This window comes from Epithele typhae (genome assembly GCF_022376455.1).
Source record: "Epithele typhae strain CBS 203.58 chromosome Unknown BXZ73scaffold_80, whole genome shotgun sequence".
NCBI classification, from domain to species: Eukaryota; Fungi; Basidiomycota; class Agaricomycetes; order Polyporales; family Epitheliaceae; genus Epithele; species Epithele typhae.
Genome location: NW_025954271.1, coordinates 96,061 through 114,160, shown reverse-complemented (window position 1 = coordinate 114,160; position 18,100 = coordinate 96,061). Strand labels below are relative to the sequence as shown.

The following is an 18,100-nucleotide window of genomic DNA, read 5'->3' as shown; positions in this document are numbered from 1 at the left end:
CGGTCCATGCCGGCAATCCACCGACTTCATCGGCCTTTCCTTCAGCATGCGGGGGAAGGACTCCGGAGGGGCCGCGGGTGACGTTCCCCACATTACGCGCGCGTGCCTAGCCTGCTATACCAGTGGCAGTACTTACCCGACGCGCTCTCCGACCCTTGTCCAGGCACAAGCCGCGGTAGCGCGAGTCACCGCTCGGCTTTGCAAGGCTCAAGCTCTTCAAAGATCTTCTCAGCCCAGAAAAGGCTGCTTTTCCAAGCCTGCAGCTGCCTGCGTGTCGCTCGATGCTCGACGGTGTCACCGACGGCCCAGCTTATCGGACGAGCGTCTTCCGGGTGCATTGGTGGCAAGCGCTCATCTATATCTGGTACTGTGCCTAGCGACGAGCATGCCCGTAAGTAGCCGTAAGTACAGTGCACCAGCGCGCTCCCTGAATGGATCCTACTTGCCGTCACGCAAGATGGACGCGCTCGTACTCTGTCTGTTTCCCCCGTCAACAAGGTGCGGTGAGGAGCATGTGATCCTGAGTAGAGCATCATGACATGCGGGCGTCTCATGTCACCCATCCAAATACTCCCTCGTGTTACGAAATCTTCACAACCTACTTGTCTGCTCCCTCCATCGCGCAAATGAAGTGCGTCGAAAATGTCCAGGTTTTTTGTCTACCGACTTACGAGTCCTCCAAAGATGTGGCTGCTCAGCACCGACCGCGCAGAGCTCCACTTCTTCACCGCACCAGGTGCTGTAATCGGCGGCTACGCCATCCTTTCGCATACATGGGAAGACCGAGGGGAGCAAACGTACCAGCAGATCCGCAAGCTAGAAGAGCACTGTAACGTCAGCAACGAGATCCCACGCGACCTCGTCTCCCCCAAGATCCGACACACCTGTCTCCTCGCCGAAAGGCACGGCTTCAAATGGGTCTGGATCGACGCATGCTGCATCGACAAGACCAGCAGCACAGAGCTCTCAGAAGCGATCAACTCCATGTTCCGTTGGTACGCCGCATCCGAAGTCTGCTTCGCCTACCTTGCCGACGTCCCCGGCGACGACGCGCTCCACGCTCCCGGCTCGGCGTTCAGGAAGGCCCGTTGGCACACGCGCGGATGGACGCTGCAGGAGCTCATCGCCCCCCTCTTCCTTCTCTTCGTCTCCCAAGACTGGGAGGCCATCGGCAACAAACTCGGGCTTGCCAGCCTCCTGGCTGATATCACGGGCATACGGGAGGAAGCACTCAAGAACGAGTCGTCGTACTCCACTGAATCTGTCGCCACCCGCATGGCGTGGGCCACCAACCGTCGGACGACACGCATCGAGGACGAGGCGTACTGTCTCATGGGTCTCTTCCATGTCAACATGCCGACCATTTACGGCGAGGGCAAGCACGCGTTCCAGCGGCTTCAGCAAGAGATCATGCGCCAGTCCTCTTCGCATGGGGACGATGGTTTTCGTACACCTACGGAGCAAAACCTATGACAAGGCAGAGAACGTACAACGTGTTCTACGCACCCTCGCTCGATCACTTCTTCTTGCTCGCTCAGTCTGTGTCTACTTTCGGTAACTCACAGAATATACGCTACTCCCCGAATACGATTTACTCTCTCCAGCCCTATCTTCCGTGGCAATGGAAACCAGAACATGTACGTGCTTCGTTGGCATTCTTCATTGCTTCTGTAGTGACACGGTCCACAGAATGAGCCCGCCGACAGCGAGAAACGGACGCTCGGTCCCTTCGGGCGCCTCGAGCTGCCGAAGTTCCACAAAACAAACTACGGAATGAAATGCCGCTTCCCTGTCTTCGAAGTCCAAGGAATCACCGTCGCAATGCTCATGGCGGACGACAACCAGGAGCACTTCGGACTCTTATTGCATCCGACTAACGACAACCTCACAGACCCCTCCTCTGTCTGCTACAGCGTTGGCTGGGGCTTCGATATGCCAGACGGCGGGGTCAGCTTCGTGCGCCGGGTCCATTTAGGGAAAGACTGGTACAACCTCTCATTCCTCGGGGAGCCCGTCAAACCGGAATGGCGCGACATCTACATCGCCGATTCGTTCCCCGAGTACCGCAAGGTGGACCGCGTCGCGCTCTGCCACCCTCTGCACAACATCCTTCCCGCGCCGCCCTTCCGGTTCCCGAACTGGCTGATCGACCGCCTGCTCGTCCTCGGGCTCGGCACCAACGCCACCCCGCTCATCAAGAGCTCCCCGAAGGACGGCCTCGGCACACCGCTCATTGCGTCGATGTACTTCGAGGACGTCGCCCAGAGGGAGTGCATCCTCTTCCATTTCGGCACCTGCTCAGCCTCCGCCACGCCCTCCCCCGACCAAGACCGCGAAGGGACGTCCACCCACGCAGCGGACGCCGAGCCCGTGCACTGGGCGACGACGCTCTTCCGGACGCCGTCCTCGTGGAGCGTCCCCGCGCCGCTGGGCGAGCACGATTGCACGAAAGACCACGTGCGGGACTGGCCCGGGTGGGCGCGCGAGTTCGTGGACGACGACGGCGGGGCGCGCGTCGTCCGCCTCGCGTTCACGTGCTCGACGCTCGCCCCGGCGATCACTCGGGTGTTCCACCTCGAGCTCGCGGGACGGCGGTACGAGGAGATGATGGCGTCGCGGAACGTGTGGTTCCCGCCGCGGGCGCAGTCGGATGTGGATGCGATTCTCGCCGAGCAGGGCGCGGGGGGAGCGGGAAGTGAGGAAGCACGAGGAGAAGGAGAGGGAAAGGGAGAATTGATGGTGAGATCCCTCCGGGGAGATGCACGTCTTGCGGTTGAAGTGGAGGATGACGCGGAATCTCCGAAGTGGTGTCTGGGGCTCCGGATTCCGTGTTTCCCGAGGTTTCGTTCTAACTCTGGGCATCGTATTAGTAGAAATTGTTGAAACCAGGGGTGACTGACATGGCTCATTGAAATAAACTATCATTCGCCGAAAAGCAGCAAGGGATGGAATCGAACGCTCGCCCGCGGACTGAAGCCAGCGCTTACACCCCTCAGGCGCTTAGTCTCAACGTTCAACGCTGCACTCAACGCTGTCTTCTTCTCAACCACGTTCCTCAAGAGCTCAATCGGCAGGTATGGTCTCATCTTCATTTTTTTCCGGTCGCTCTTCTGGTATCCAACGGCATCTCACTGTCAGCGCTCCCATAGGCCGTCAACCTTGTCGTACTGCCCTGCGTACGGACTCCTGAGGTCTTGTTTGCTGGCAGACGATGGAAGCAAAACAACAACCTCCTCAACGAGTTGCATGAGTCGCTGGGCGTGCTTCAGGAAGATACATGCACGGGCTCGCGTTCGAGTGCTTAAAAATGACGACGTCAGATTTGTCCACCGCTCACAACCAAGGACGCCCACACCAAACCCTTGTTTGGCAACACCTCTGAACTCCGCCGCACAGCCGGGGCCTGAATTGAGCACCCCAAATCATTCTGGGTGCTGTCAACTCGGTCTCTGCGACCAATCCGCGACACACGACGGCCTGCGGTGCCCTCCTGCCCCCTGGTCGCCGTGATGATTCTCCGACTCTTCTCGCGCTCGGTAGGTCTGTCGTTCTGTCGGGACTCGGCTGAGGGCTTCTGGTGATTAAAATCAATTTCCAGGGACTACTTTGAGATCCGAGAGCTCCTTCCCACCCGAGAAGCACCTGGTCTTGCTTGGGCGCGGAGACCTGCAGGAGGGGATTGGCCAGGTGATCCTCGGGACCCCAATATCGCGGGCCTCGACGGGTGTTGGGCGAGCCGAGTGCACCGCCTTGTTCTCTGCGCAGATCTCGCATGATGCGGTCGCCACTCGGGATTCGGGGTGGGGTCCGCGGGGCGAGGATAAAAGCCCCCCTCCCCCGCGCTCTCTCTCCTCAGAACCCCCCACCACCTCGACGATGTTCTACCCCCGCGACGCACCCCTGCTCATGCGGCACACTACACCCTCACACCTCCCAGCCTCAACCGGCAGCGGCGACGACATGCTCACTCCGGGTGAGGCATCCGGTTCCGACCCCAACTGCCCTCCGACTCGCAGCGTCGGCCTCACCAAGCGCGTACGGCACCTCGAAGGTGAGTTGACTTCGCCATCGTCGTGCGCCACTCTCGCTGACCACCCGCAGGATTGGCTCATGTCACTCACCTCGCTCGGCACCGAGGCACTGGCGTCGCTCACGCATCGCGATCCTCACCGCCAGATGGGCAGGCGAGAGACAGCGTGCAGCGGCTTCGCGCCGCACCGCACGTGAGGCCGAGGACGAGGCTCGTATGCACCTCGGATCACCCCTCATGGTCCTCGCTGATGGCTCTCACAAGACGCACTTTAAGCCCGCCGGTGGTTCGTGCGTCTTTCTCTCACTCTCTCCGCCAACGTCGACGCTGACTTTCGCACAGCAGCTGCGCCTTCAATGGCAATCCCCCAACATGGTGAGTTGCTCGCCTTCCTTATTGGTTTCGAATGCGATCTGACTTTGACTGCGCAGCGACCGTCTTCGAGACCAATCGTACGTACAGGCTCAGTAAGGGCGCGGCCGATCGCTTCCCGCTGTCCAATCCAGCGGCGAAAGTAGGGCATGGTCCCGCGCCAGGCAGCACGCGCACTCCCGATGGTTGCCTCTCCGCGAAGCCTGTCGGAAAGTTCAGGCTCCGGGAAAGTCGTGCGTGCCGCCTCCAGTTTTCGATTCGCTTTCTTTTCTCTCGATCTCTATCCCTCCCTCTTCCCCACACTCATACCCTCAAGGACGGCGATCGTCAGGCGGCGCGCACGACCCTATGAATGCCGCTCCGCGAACCTCGCGGAATGTTTTCATGGCTCCGGGACACTCGTACGCGCCGGCCCCAGCTCGGCCCGTCCCTGGCTCCTCTCTCTCTCTATCTCTATGTCCATGTCTACCTACGTTAGTACGGGCGACGGAGGTCCTTACGACCTCTGTTTAAAAATGCTCCCCGAGGTATCGGCGCAGGCCTCTCCGTGGCCCTCGGGACTAGTACCCGTCGCTCCTGCGGCGGGGAAGCCAACATGCGCCTTCGTTGTATTGCGTAGTCTTCAATGCGATTCGTACTTGGTACTTAGTGTTCGCTTGAACTTCATAGTGTGTGACACCGTCAACAATGGCCTAAGTAATCACGCTTTTAAGCTTTTAAATTGGCGCTTCTAGTGTGTGTACCGGAGTCGGAAGGGACCACTTCTATCCCGCCTTCCAAACATGGGGAATTGGTCGGTATTCAGCGTCAGGTGCGAGCATATGAGGCCAAGCAGTAGGGCAACCCAGAGACTCTGGTCTGGCGTGTGGCGGGTGGGGTGTGGTCCAGATCGAGATATTCCTCCTGGGAGGGTTGGCACAGTAATGCAACATCTTATGTACACGAATGTACTCGTCCGCGGCGTCTGGTAAAATACGGTCGAGAGAACCCAGCCCTCGCAGCAGACGCGGCGTCCAAAGTCACCCCTCCCGAAGCTTACATCCCCTGCACGATAGGAGCGGCGCCCTTCTCCAGGGCTGTCCGCAAGCTGCGGGCGCGAGGATGTTAGAAGAAAGCCGGGAACGAGGAGAGTGGATGGTCGCATACCTGTAGTCGTCCCCGTTCTGCGTGATGTAACGCACCCAAGGGAGCGCCTGGTAGCCGCTCTTCTCGACGATCTTGAGATATCGGACTTGGATGCCGGATACGGTGAAGTAGGGGATCTCGAATTTGACGGTGATGGGTGCGCGTTTGTCCAGGGATTCTTGCTCTGCTCGACCGTGGTATCATGAGCAAGAGGATGGCGGGAATGGGACAGAGGGGAGTGCGCGAATCAAGCTAGAGAGAGCCCGACTCACCTCCTCGTACACTGGGAAGACCGAAGTGCGCGCGCATAAGGAACTCCCGTCCACCTCCTAGCTGCTTGATCTTCCACACGAACGCCGATTTGTCGGGCACGTACGACACGCTCCCTGTCGATGCCTATCGCACAAGACGCCGCTCAGTTGCTCGCACTGCCGGGTGAAAAACAAGCAGAGGACACGTACCCTGAACTTGGGCGTGTCCGCGTCGTCCGGGACGGGCACGTAGATCTCGACGTTGTTCGCGGTGCTCCGCCGCTTGAACTGCGCCTTGACCTTGACCATGTACTCTATCCGGCTGCCCTTGTGGTGCTCGACCGCGGCCTCGACCCAGACGAGGGGCTTGACGGGCGTCGAGAGCCGGTAGGACATCAGCTCGAACTCGCCGTCGGGCGGGATGAAGGAGATCGTCCGGTCGTTCTCGAACCGGGAGAGGCGGACGCACTGGTGGAACTTCACGTCCTCCATCTCGATCGCCTTCCCGCGCGCGTTCCGGCCGGTGGACTCGAACATGACCTTATCGTTCAGCCCGAGCCGGAGCTCGGGCATGCCTGACAGGTAGCACTTCATCTTCACCGCGCCGAGGATCTCGGAGCGGACGACGTTCCCGTTTGCGTTCACCTGCGCCGTAGGTCAGCGGGGTGTGCGTCACGGTGGGACGGTGGGGAAGAAGGATATGCGACGCCTTGTACGTGCATCCCCACCGGGTTACGCAGGAGTAGAAAGGAAGACTCACCAGTAGGTTGACGCTCTCGATAACATCCAGGAAGACCTCGTTTTTCCGGTAGCGGATACCTTCCGATCTCCACGACACAGCATTGGTGACCGCGACTGGGGGCCGCGCCTGTACCTCGAGCTTGTACGACTCCTGGGTGATATACCTATGGGTGAAAGGACGCGTTAACACTCCCGGCACGGACGGAGGATGGCAAGGGGGGACGCACTCCTGGAGGATCTTGCTCTCCGTCGTCTGTGGGTAGCCAAAGTCCATCATCTCGTCCATGAGCTCGTAGATGATGACGAAGTTGTCGCGGATGGACTCCTCCTCGAGCTCCTTGAAGTACTCAACGAGGACCGAGACGAGACGGTGGAGGAAGAGAATGATCTCGGCCGCATTTGAGTTGCGTTTCGAGAGTGCGAGAACTGGGGGAGTGAAGAGAGCCCGCTGAGCCGCAAATGAAGAGCACAGAGGCAGAAGCCGATACTCACGGTAAAGATTGGAATGACGGATGTGCATGTAGTTCACGCCCTCACGCGTGAAGCACGGGGTGACCTGCTGCCCTTCTTCCTCCAGATCAAGAACTATGGGAAGGAACTTCTCGATGTATGATGGTGCGACATCGTCACGGTATGATCTTTGGATGAGCGGCTTGCCCTTGAGGTCGAGGACCGCGATTAAGCTGGCCATGGCGTCCGTTCAAGATGATTACGGGCGCAGATGCGGTGCCAAGGAGGGCGCAGAGGAAGCGCCTTGAAGCGATGACCCTTTTTGCTTTTGACGAAGCCTTGAGCAGGAGGAGGAAGGAGCGGGGAAGGAGACAGACGAAGAGGCACAGCGGCGGCGGATAGCCCTTGGGCGCTCATGCGCCCAATTGGGGAGCGCGTCGAAGGTGTGGCTCACGCGCCGCTCTCCCTCTTTCCGCCATGTCCGAGGTCTGCGTCCCCGTGCGTGCTCTCCATCTCTCCATCCAGCGACATTACGCTCACAGAAGCTGCAGATTCATGACCCATGGAGCGCTGCCCTCACCGCATTCCTCTGCGTAGGCATCACGGCCTCCTACCTCCCTCAGGTATGTGTGCAGCTGTTGCTGCGCGTCTGGTTTGAGCCCCAGTCTGAATTTTGTTCGCCGTAGCACTGGCGCATTATTGCCGCAAAGTCCTCTGCGGGCTTTAGTCCATGGTTCCTCCTGCTCGGGAGCATGTCGTCGGCGTCCGCGATGCTGAATATGTGAGTGCCTGCCGTCTTGGTGGTCTGGGGTCTGAACGGATGAGGGGTGGTAGCATCGTCATGCAGTGGGGAATCGTGCGGTGTTGCCCCGTTTGGGTGAGCACATGTATGCACCGTTTCTATACGCATTTGAACTCATACGCGGCACCTGCGACCGTAGAGCTTCGGTAGCTGCGTGGAATCCATCGCTGGAGTGTTGCAACTCATCCTGGTTTGGATCCTCTTTGTGATGATGTGCGTTTCCTATCTCTTGCGCTCGAGCCCATCCTCATCTGCGCGCAGTCTGGTACTGTACATGGTGTACTACCCGGAGAACATGAAGTACGTCGAGTTGGATGTGGACCTTCCCGGCAACCTCCCTCCGCGACACATCAAGACTCCGGTGAAGCAGGAAAACTGGAAGCTTTCCGTGACCCTTGCCTGGGCAGTGGGCATTCACATGTATGTATTCCCTTCCACAGAACGTGATCCAGTCCTTACACAATTCATTTGTAGTGCTCTCATCGCGTTCATCACGTTCATGCTTCTCTCCACTGACCCCACCCCCGACTCGACCCAACGTTCGCCCCAGATCCAACTCTGGGCGACGTTCCTCGGTCTTTCTTCCGCCGTCCTCGCCACGACGCAATACACCCCCCAGATCCTTCACACCTTCCGCCTTGGGCTGGTCGGTGCACTCTCCATCCCCATGATGTGCCTCCAGACGCCAGGTGCGATCCTCATGGTCACCAGCATCGTGGCGCGGCCCGGCACGAACTGGACGAGTGCGTACCCTCCTCTGTCTCCCCTCCTGCGTTTTCTCTAAGATGTACTGTCGCGCTCTCAGCGTGGATCTCGTACGCCATCGCCGGGGTTATGCAGGGCATCCTGCTCGTCATGTGCCTCGTGTTCCGCGCCCGCCAGCACGCCGACGGCATTGACGACTTCGGGCGCCCGCTCAACTCGCCGCCTGCGTATGCTGACAGCGACGTGGACGGGGATGCGGTGCCGGCGAGCACGCCTGCCCTCGAGGCCGCTGTCGGTGACGCGGTACACAGCGACCTGCGGGCGGAGCCCGAGCAGACGAGCGAGGCAACACCGCTGCTACCCAAGCGGGACGAGGGGCGGAGGAAGGGGCTCTTCGACTGGCTGAAGCGGTGAGCTGCATCCCTGGAGAACGGGAGGCGTTTGACTCGGTTTTTGTTTTATGGGCTTCGAGGATGCACTCACGTATCTTATTTCTCGGAGATCACCATAATATACCGGTCGCTAAGGCGGCCCCATGCTCGTGATAACCTTCGTAGCGACGCCTTCTGGCTGAAGCGGAGCGGTGGCGGCACTGGTCTAGTTCGATCGGCTTGACGTCGTGTCATCCTCACGCACAGTCGCGCCGTCGTCCAGTTCAGTCAGGCTCAACTCTCACAAGACCCCAAGCACTTTGTCGCACCACTGCCGCCAACGATATAGCCTCTTCCCGCATTCCCCAATCGTATGCCCGCGACTTTCGGAGCGACGCACCGCCAGCAGCGAGAGGAAGGTGTACCGCCAACCCAGCCTCGATCGTCCACATATGGCAACGATATTCGATCCTCTATGGCGTTGCGTTCGATCGCGCGGGCGGCGGTGCGGGGACTCTCCGCTCAGGCACAGTGGGCGTGCGTGGTCAAGTAGCCGTGAAGGATGTGTTTGAGGTAGCGTTCTGTCTTGGCGCGAACTTTGGCAAGCCGTCCGTCCTACCGCCCGCGTCCTCGTCCGATCGGACGTCCCAGCGGGACCGCTGCGGCAGGCCTCGAGCCTTTGTGGTGAGCACACGAACGTCCATGCTGCGTACTCGTACGTCAGATCTAGACGGTGCGGCCAAGGATGCGCCGGAAATGAAGTGCCCACGCGCCCAGAACATGAATTGTGTGCGGTGGTTTGGTAGATGACGGGGTCAGAAGCTCAAATTCGGACGTACCCCATTCCGTCAAGTGTCTTGTCCTAGTGCGACGCTGTACAGCTGTAAGCTTTGACAACTGAGCGCGACGCTGATCTGCCGTACCCGCCGCGCCAAACGCCGTCATCGCGGCCACCGATCGCAGCTCCGCTGCCCATCCGAGCCTAGAGCGGCGCGCGCGAGGAAGAGTGCGCGCACACACCCACACACACGCCGTGCTGGAACGCGCGCCTCGATCTCCGATATCGGACGCGTAGCGCGCCACTGGGCAGCACTGGGCGGGCATCAGTGCTACCACCGTGGGCGTCGTGCGAACGCTCCTCCGTGCCCTGGCCGTCCCCTTCGGCTTGCTTATAAGCTCGCGGCGGCCCCGATGGGTGTCAACCCGTCCCCTCTCACCCAGCGCACAGCGCGCGCGGGTCTCGTCTCCCTCCTCTCCTCGCGAGCCCGCCCCTCGAACCGCGGAAGTTCAAGTCGACGTTGTTGCGCGATACGAAATGGCGGGATACCACGAAGGCGTGAGTACTTTCACGCGTTGCATTTTCGCGGTGGGTCGCGGTCAACATGGCCCGTTCCTTTCGCACATACCGGCATGCTGGTCGTTGCCGCTCGGTTGACACTGGCAGCGTGCGCGGGGCTGGATATCATCTGTTCGCGAAGTCTGCCGCCGCATCATCCTCATCATCCAGCGGGCCCCTGCTCGCCCCTGCTCGCCCATTTGGATTGGCATCCCTGCAATGCCTCAGTGAATTCGCGATCCACGGAGTCGTTGCCAGGGGATAACAGGCGGACGGTCTGGCAAAACTGGAGCAACGGTGCAGTGAGGGCTACCAAACGCCCGCACGACACAGCTGTATACGTCGGCAAAGTACTCATCGTGGCAGCGGGCCGCGGATGGCATCTTCATCATCCATCTCCCAGCCAGACCGCCGTCGAGCCAGGGCATCCGAGACCGTGACCGTTTGAGCTCCGGCCTCCGTCGCGACGGCAGACATATCATCTCCTGCCCCGCCTCCCTTCTTCGTCCTTCCTCCGCTCTGCGACCATGCCCGCGTTCTCTTCCCCGCCCTTGTCCTTCTAGCTGCTGGCTTATTTACCTCTTCACTCTTTGCTCACCTGTCGTGCTTTCATTTCCAGCCCTCCCCCAGTCCTATGCTTGCTGCTGCCCCCAGGTCGTCCCCTCGCCTCCCCGCCTTCCTTCAGCAGACCACCGCCTCAAGATCCCCGAACCTCCCTCCCTCTCCCAACGACGCTTCAACACCCTCGGCACTCTCTCTCCCATGCACTCCTCTCGCCCCATCCGCTCCTCCCCTCTCGCCGGGCCCTCCATCGCCCCCTCATCCAACAACCCCAGCCTGCTCGGCGTGCGCAGCGCGCCTCCCACCCCCGGCTGCGGCCCGCGACACCTCTCCCCGCTCGCCGAATTCTCGATCGTCCCACTCCCAACGGACGACGACGAAGAGGAGGGCTCCGGCGCCAAGAAGCAGAAGCGCCGTCGCTCGCTCGGCGTTGTGCTCACCAAGCTGAGTTTCCCGTCGTCCTCTACCTCGCACGCCCCCGCCGCGCAAGAGCCCGCCGCCGCCGCCTCGCCGCGGCGCCGCACGAAGAGCGCGTCGGCACGCACCGCCGACGTCCCGTCCGTCCCGCCCGTCCCCGCGTGGGCGCAGCAACCAGGTCGCAGCGGCTCCCCCTCGCCGTCCGCGCGCGCTTCGTCCCCACTCCCGTCGCCCCCACGCATCCCTTCGGCCCGCGGGAGTCCCGCGTCGTCCCGCGCGTCGTCGCCCACGCCGAGCACCGCGTCCGCGTCGCGCCGGAGCGTCCACAGCACCCGGTCCGTGCGGAGCGTGCACGACCCGAGCTTGCTCGTGGCCCACAAGGGCGGCGGCGCGGAGGATAACTGGATGACGCAGGTCGCCGCACCGCGCTTCTCGCGCCTCGGGCTCAAGGCCGAGGGCGTGGTCATGCCGGTGCGCGCGGCAGACCACAAGCGGCGGTCGGCCGTGCCCCCGCAGGCCGGCGCGTCGAAGAGCATGGACGGTGTGCGTGCGCTACCGCCCTCCCTCCCGCCCTCCGTCCTGCCCTCCAGATCCCCATCCCGCACGACCGCGCCGAGTCCGCACGCGCGCGTCCCGTCGGCCCCCGCATCGATGCCGTCGCCCGCGCCTGCGCGTTGCCAGTCGTCGTCATCGTCCTCGTCTTCGTCGTACGGCCAGCCCCCGCGCCCCCCAGCACGCCGCCGGTCGCCGTCCAGCACGAGCGCGGCGTCGCTCGACCTCGACACCCCCGAGCTCTCGATGAGCCCCGGCGCGTCCGCGTCGGACGTCTCCCTCCCGGACAGCGCGCTCACGGAGGTGGGCGTGCTCGCCCACCCACCCCCAGTCCCTCCGCTGCCACCGCTGCACGTCCTCGCACGCGCGCGGACGGCATCGCAGGGGAGCGTCGCGTTCCCGGACGACTACGACCTCGGCCCCGCGCACGGACACGCGCAGAAGCCGGCCACGAAGGCGCGGGGCGTCGCGGTGGACGTGCGGAGCGTGGCGTCGATGGGTTCGATCGGATCCCTCGGGTCGGTCGGGAGCTCGGTGGGCACGACGGGGTCGCTGGGCACGGTGGGGTCGTGGGGGACGACGGGGTCGGTCGGGAGCGCGCCGAGCCCGGTGCTGCGGCGCGCGGCGCGGTCGAGCTCGGCGCTCAACCCGGCGCACGGCCGCCCGTCCGCGCACGCGGGCGCGGCGGAGGACTGGCACGTGTACGGCGACAAGGGGGAGGGCGACGCGGAGGTGGGGGGCTCGGGGCAGAAGCGGTCAAGGTCGATCGGGCGGGTGTGGAAGTCGGTGGTGCGGAGGGTGTCGATGGTGCGGCGGTCGAAGACGGCGCGGGTCTGAACGTTTGGACGCGCGCGGCCGCCCGCCCCTCGTTTCTGATAACTTATTGCGCAAGCTTTACTTCACGCCGCGCGCGGCGACATGCGCTCGTTTTGGACACTCACGCTCGTTTGCTGCGGCTACTAATTGCACGTTGTACTACATATACTTGGCGGGGGTGCTGCTTGTACGTACATATGGGAAGGAACTCGTATCTAGTCTGTCATGCATGTCGGGGCGCTGTCGATACAGCGCAGCAGTCAGATTCCTACCCAGCTCGAGAAACGAGACGACGAGCTGGATGGGAGATAGAGATTTGTATGTCGTCTACTATATACGCTATTGAATACCAGTGCGTGTTGGCCAGGCGCCAGTGGGCGGAGGGCTGGCCGGCGGCCCGGCGTGACGGCAGTGCGCGGGTTCCAGGAGACAAGACCACCGTTCCAGCTGCAGCTGGTCCTGGTGCGATCGAGGTCTTGTCTGCATCCCGTTTACCTCCACCGTCGGCCGTCGAGGTCTTGTGTCGCTCCTTTCTTTTCCTCTTCCACTTCGCACCCTTCCTCTACGCGTCCTCTCTTTGCTAGCCCGATCCTGCCAGCTGGCACTTCTGCACGCGTTTTCCGTCTGCATATGGCGTCCTTTCCTTCCGTTCTACCCGTACGCACTGAGCCCGTTCGGATCGCCGGCATAACACGTGCACTCACCAGTCACGCTCGCAGGCCACTATGTGTTTCTCCCCCAAGGGCTCAGGCAAAGCGAGCCCCAAGCGCGTCTGGAACCGACTCAGCTGGCCAAAACGCCCCTTGAGCTGGATCCCCCACCCGAAGCACGAATGGCGCTCCAACGTCGCCTCGTCGCTCTGGGTAGCCCAACCCCGTTTGCCTCCCGAAATTATGGACCTCATCATCGACTACCTTCACGACGACAGGAAGACACTCCAAAGCTGCTCCGTCCTCTGCCGCGCCCTCGTCGCCTCCGCTCGCTACCACCTCTTCGAAACCGTGGTTGTCAACCGCCGGAACTTCAAGAAAGCCAAGTCCATCCTCGTCCGAAAGGCACCCCACCTGCTTGCCTCCGTCCGCAGCCTGACGCTCGAGGGCTTGAACGACCCGCAGGAGAAGACCGTCGACCGCCTGCGCGACCTCCAAGACGGCAAGGATCTCCGACCCCTGACGCACACCTTCATCCACGACATCGCCCCTAGGGCCGTGAACGTCTCTCACCTCGGAATGAAGGACGTCCCGCTCAACGGCGCCGTCGTCGCCGCGCTCGCAGCCGCCCTCCCGCACGTCCACACGCTCACCATTTTCGACTGCTGGTTCCGCTCGAACGCCGACTTCGACCGGCTCGTGCGCTCGCATCCGCTCGTGCACACCGTCCGCGTCGGCCGCCTGTCCTCGCTGTACGGCATGACGCCGCCGGGCCAGGAGTTGCCCATCGGCCCGCCGCTGCTCTTGCCGTCGCTCAAGATCTCCGAGGCGTACTCCCCCTCGCCGTGCACGATGATGCCCTGGCTGGCGGGACACGCCGACCCGGAGCACTTCACGTACACGCTGTACCGCGTCAGTCAGATACCGACGCTCAACAACAGCATCTTCGCCATGCCGGCGCTCCAACACCTTCACCTAGTCTACTACCGGTGGCGCTACAACGGTGCGCGTCCTCCATTCTGACCGCGGACGTGACCGCTGACCGCAGCGGCAGACCTCGAAGAGGTTCAGGACGCCCCCGCGATGCTCGGGCTCGCCCCCCGCGCCCCCGCAACGATCACGACGCTCACGCTCGACGGCAAGCTCGAGTCCCTCCTGCTCGTCGTCTACACCCTCGCCCTCCTCGACGTGCACGGCTTCGCCGCGCTCCGCACCATCAACGTCCTCGTGCACGTCGTCGCCGAGGACGTCGCGAACCTCGCGCCCCACGTCTGGGCGGCCGTGGATTGCGCGCTCGTCGCGCTCCCTGCGCTCGCGGCTGTCCGCTTCGCGAACACGTGCAAGGACACCGCGCACGTCGCTGCGGGGCGCCGCGCGATCGTGCAGCGGCTGCCGGCGCTCCGTGCGCGGAAGATCTTGTCCGTCGCGAGCACCCGGCGCGAGGTTGCGGACGGATTGAGTGAGCGGCGGCTTCGCTCTCGCTTCCGTCGCTTGTGAGGCTGACGCTTGTGCAGGACCGGGCTCTGGGCCCTAGTACTGGGGCGCGCGGTGGTTTTGGGTAGGCTCGTTTTCTTGCGCACTTGCCGCGGAATCGAGGGCTGACAAACTGGTTTGCAGTGTCACTTTTTTGTTTTCGATGTAATATAGCTGGCTGTCGCCCGGAATTTACGCTGTGCGCTCAGCGCATTTAATTTGCAGCACATGAATGAAGCCTGCATCCGCGCGCTTTGCGTTTGCTCCATCGGAACACACATCCGCGCAGTTTCGCGGATGGCGGCTGACCACTGGCACTTCCGCGCGGAAGGATCGGGACCCCTGACACTGCTCCGGCCGCACTGGAGGCGGGCAGACATAGGGCAGTACAAGAAGCTGGCCGGTCGCGAGTGGAACTGCAGCCCTTCTTTCCCCACCTTCCTCACTGTTCTTCCCCTTCGTCACAAAATGGCCGTCAACGCTCAGTTCAAGGACATGACCCACCACCTTTCCCCGGAGACTATCCGTCGGAAGCCCAACCCTCTTAAGGACACCATCCGCCTCATTCTCGAAAACCCCCACCTCATCTCCCTCGCCAACGGTACGTCGCGCATTGCATTCTCGCTCGGTGACGACTTCTCACTCGCCCTTCAGGTGACCCGCACCCGAGCACGTACCCCGTCCGGAGCATGGAGTTTGAGGTGGCCGACCCCACCGGGGCCGACCCCGTCGCGACCTGGCGCGCGCTCGGCCTCTCCGCGCCCACCCTGCGCGTCTCCGCCGACCCCGCGTCGAACGCGGCGGACGCGATGCTCATCCGCTCCTCGATGCGCTACGGGCACGGCGCGGGCCTCAAAGAGCTCTGCGACGCCGTGGGCGGCATCAACGCGCGCTACCACACCGCGCCGCACCACGTCCCGACGATCTCCCTCGCGAGCGCGGACGGGATCACGAAGCTGTGGCGGATGCTCGGCGCCGTGGGTGACTACTTCCTCGCGGACGAGTACACGTTCGGGCCGATGGCGCTCGCGGCGGACGCGCATGGGGTGAAGTGGGTGCCGGTCAGGATCGACGCGGGCGGGCTGATCCCGGCGGACCTCGAGCGGTTGTTGAGGGACTGGGACGACGGTCTTGGGCGGCGGCCGCATGTGCTCTACTTGACTCCGTAAGTCGTCGCGCAGACTCCTCGCGTGTTGGTACTCATTGGCTTCCCAGCTGTGGGCAAAACCCCACTGGCTCAACGCTGAGCCTCGAGCGGAGGAAGCGCATCTACGAGATCGCGCAGGTGTACGACGTCATCATCGTGGAAGACGGTCAGCCTCCCACTTCACTACTCTTCTGCGCGCTCCTGACGCACGCCCCAGACCCCTACTACTTCCTCCAGTATGACCTCCCCAACGCCGACCCCTCCGCGCCCGAGAAGCCGTTCCCCACATCGTTCCTCTCCCTGGACGTCGACGGCCGTGTCATCCGCCTCGACAGGTACGCTCACCCCCCTCCCGTCGCGACCCGCCTGACCCCCCCTCCCCAGCTTCAGCAAAGTCATGGCCCCGGGCCTGCGCGTCGGCTGGTACACGACGAGCCCCTTCTTCCACGCGCACCTCGTCCGCCTGATCGACAACTCGACCCAACACCCCTCCGGCCTCCCGCAGGTGTTCCTCGCGCAGCTCCTCGCGCCCGCCGACGCATCCGCCGGCGGCGCGTGGGGCCTCGACGGCTTCGACCGCTGGGTGCGCAGCCTCCGCCGCGACTACCAGCGCCGGCGCGACCTCCTCCTCCGCCTCTTCGACGCGCACGTCGGCGCGTCCGGGCTCGCGAGCGCGGACCCGCCCGAGGCGGGCATGTTCGTCTGGATCCGTGTGCACATCGAGCGCCACCCGCGCTTCGCCCGCCGCGCCGCCGCCGTTGGAGAGACGGAGGGGCCCGAGCGGGAGCGGGCGGTGGCCCACCGCCCGCGCACGCCGCTCCCACAGACGAACACGGCGGCGCTCATGAACGAGTTCTTCGACGCGTGCCTCCGGGCGGGGATCGTGGTGTGCCCGGGGTGGGCGTTCGTGACGAACGCGGAGGAGGACTACGGCGAGCCGGGCGCGGTGCCGATCATCGATGTGAGTCGCGCTTGGGGGTAGGTTGCTGGCTTTGTGCGCCGAGGCTGACGACGGTTCGCGTTGCAGAGGTCGAACTTTGTCCGGACGACGTTCTCCGGCTCTGAGGAGACGATGGAAGCGGGGGTGCCCATTCTGGGCAGGGTGCTCAAGGAGTTCTTCTTGGCCTGAGTCGGGGTGGTGGGTGGTGGTGACGGGATTTGCACGGACATTTCACTGCTAGTACGGGTTATAGTGCGCGTACAGTAGTATCTATCGCTCGATCTTAAGCATATTAGACGAATTTCCCCTGCATGGCTCCGCCTCTTTGGCCGCAGCAGCTCACCTCAGCCTCTCGCGCCTCCGAACTTCAAACTCCAACAGCGCGCTGTTCTGCGAGAACCGCATTCACATTAGGCCACGCGGGCAGCGGGGATCGAAGGTTCCACAATGCCACCATGTCCTCGGCGTTGTGCGAGCCCGACGGAGACACTCCGGATACTGGCGTGTTAGTCCCGACCGTACACAGGGGTGCTAGAAGCGCCATTTCGAGAGCTTTAAAGCGTGACCGATAGTGATTACTTAGGCCATTGTTGACAGTGTCACACACTATATGAAGTTGAAGCGAACGGTGATGTGCATCCACCTCCACTGGTACGTGCACGCGTCTGTCAGACGCCCGCGCGAGCTCCGCGCCCTCGCGCACTGTACATCCTCGACCCTCGTCCCTACGGCACGCCCCACCGACCCTCGCGATCGTTCCGGCTTCATTTATAGCTACTCATCCACACGAGTTTCTTCGCCTTTTCGTCCCCTCGTATCCCCATTCCACGGCCTCCATGGTCAGCCACACGCGTTGCCCCGCTCCGCCACCTGTTTCTCTTATCTTCCGGACGCTCGCCATGACACTCATACTTGTAGACATGTTTCGGGTGCTTGTTTCGGTCGTAGTCACGCCCTCGCGCCGGCCGTCTTTGCATGTATTTAGACTCGACTCGCACTGGTTGCTATTCAGTTCATTTTCCTCGCAGTTCCGTGCGTGCGTCGTGTGCTCACTTCTCGACTTCGCCTCTACTCGATCTCATCTCGTATCATCTCGCCTTCGTCGCCTATCGCCATCGCACACGCCGCCTATCGCCCTCCGCCCGTCGCCCGTCGCCCGTCGCCCGTCGCCCGTCGCCCATCACCTTTCGTCCATCGCCTTCGTAGCGCCCGTGCGCGCCCCTCGTCCGCGTCTATCGTCTCTCTGCTTCGCTTCCTCTCCTCTCCTCCGCGTTCGCGCATTCCGTCCCTTCCTCCTCCGCGACACCCCCGGACGTTCTGTCCCCTGGTGCTCGTTCCCTCGTCCGACTTCCCGTGTCTCA

General features: G+C 62.7%; 7 protein-coding genes across 7 annotated transcripts; 6 read left to right on the top strand and 1 right to left on the bottom strand.

The window, feature by feature from the left end:
- Positions 1–684: 684 nt before the first annotated feature.
- On the top strand, positions 685–2,899 carry BXZ73DRAFT_81435 (HET-domain-containing protein; the record flags this gene model as incomplete). The annotated part of the gene is made up of 4 exons (XM_048023500.1): positions 685–1,441; positions 1,462–1,637; positions 1,690–2,695; positions 2,874–2,899. 4 exons carry the CDS (start codon positions 685–687, stop codon positions 2,897–2,899), a joined length of 1,965 nt encoding a protein of 654 aa, XP_047872847.1.
- A 977-nt stretch (positions 2,900–3,876) lies between these two features.
- BXZ73DRAFT_81434 (uncharacterized protein) lies at positions 3,877–4,501 on the top strand (the record flags this gene model as incomplete). Its single annotated transcript, XM_048023499.1, has 4 exons — positions 3,877–4,051; positions 4,185–4,320; positions 4,373–4,405; positions 4,462–4,501. The coding sequence occupies 4 exons, from the start codon at positions 3,877–3,879 to the stop codon at positions 4,499–4,501; spliced, it is 384 nt and encodes a 127-aa protein (XP_047872846.1).
- A 936-nt stretch (positions 4,502–5,437) lies between these two features.
- BXZ73DRAFT_81433 (clathrin adaptor mu subunit) lies at positions 5,438–7,210 on the bottom strand (the record flags this gene model as incomplete). Its single annotated transcript, XM_048023498.1, has 7 exons — positions 5,438–5,489; positions 5,549–5,711; positions 5,800–5,923; positions 5,989–6,423; positions 6,539–6,683; positions 6,747–6,945; positions 7,012–7,210. 7 exons carry the CDS (start codon positions 7,208–7,210, stop codon positions 5,438–5,440), a joined length of 1,317 nt encoding a protein of 438 aa, XP_047872845.1.
- A 236-nt stretch (positions 7,211–7,446) lies between these two features.
- Positions 7,447–8,890, top strand: BXZ73DRAFT_92674 (uncharacterized protein; the record flags this gene model as incomplete). Its single annotated transcript, XM_048026447.1, has 8 exons — positions 7,447–7,467; positions 7,521–7,592; positions 7,656–7,750; positions 7,804–7,846; positions 7,911–7,984; positions 8,033–8,191; positions 8,246–8,514; positions 8,577–8,890. 8 exons carry the CDS (start codon positions 7,447–7,449, stop codon positions 8,888–8,890), a joined length of 1,047 nt encoding a protein of 348 aa, XP_047872844.1.
- A 2,055-nt stretch (positions 8,891–10,945) lies between these two features.
- BXZ73DRAFT_81431 (uncharacterized protein) lies at positions 10,946–12,550 on the top strand (the record flags this gene model as incomplete). The annotated part of the gene is made up of 1 exon (XM_048023497.1): positions 10,946–12,550. One exon carries the CDS (start codon positions 10,946–10,948, stop codon positions 12,548–12,550), a length of 1,605 nt encoding a protein of 534 aa, XP_047872843.1.
- An 872-nt stretch (positions 12,551–13,422) lies between these two features.
- On the top strand, positions 13,423–14,781 carry BXZ73DRAFT_92673 (uncharacterized protein; the record flags this gene model as incomplete). Its single annotated transcript, XM_048026446.1, has 3 exons — positions 13,423–14,182; positions 14,228–14,597; positions 14,694–14,781. 3 exons carry the CDS (start codon positions 13,423–13,425, stop codon positions 14,779–14,781), a joined length of 1,218 nt encoding a protein of 405 aa, XP_047872842.1.
- A 339-nt stretch (positions 14,782–15,120) lies between these two features.
- On the top strand, positions 15,121–16,928 carry BXZ73DRAFT_54512 (L-tyrosine:2-oxoglutarate aminotransferase; the record flags this gene model as incomplete). Its single annotated transcript, XM_048021180.1, has 6 exons — positions 15,121–15,253; positions 15,307–15,817; positions 15,868–15,965; positions 16,017–16,134; positions 16,184–16,760; positions 16,827–16,928. The coding sequence occupies 6 exons, from the start codon at positions 15,121–15,123 to the stop codon at positions 16,926–16,928; spliced, it is 1,539 nt and encodes a 512-aa protein (XP_047872841.1).
- Positions 16,929–18,100: the final 1,172 nt, after the last annotated feature.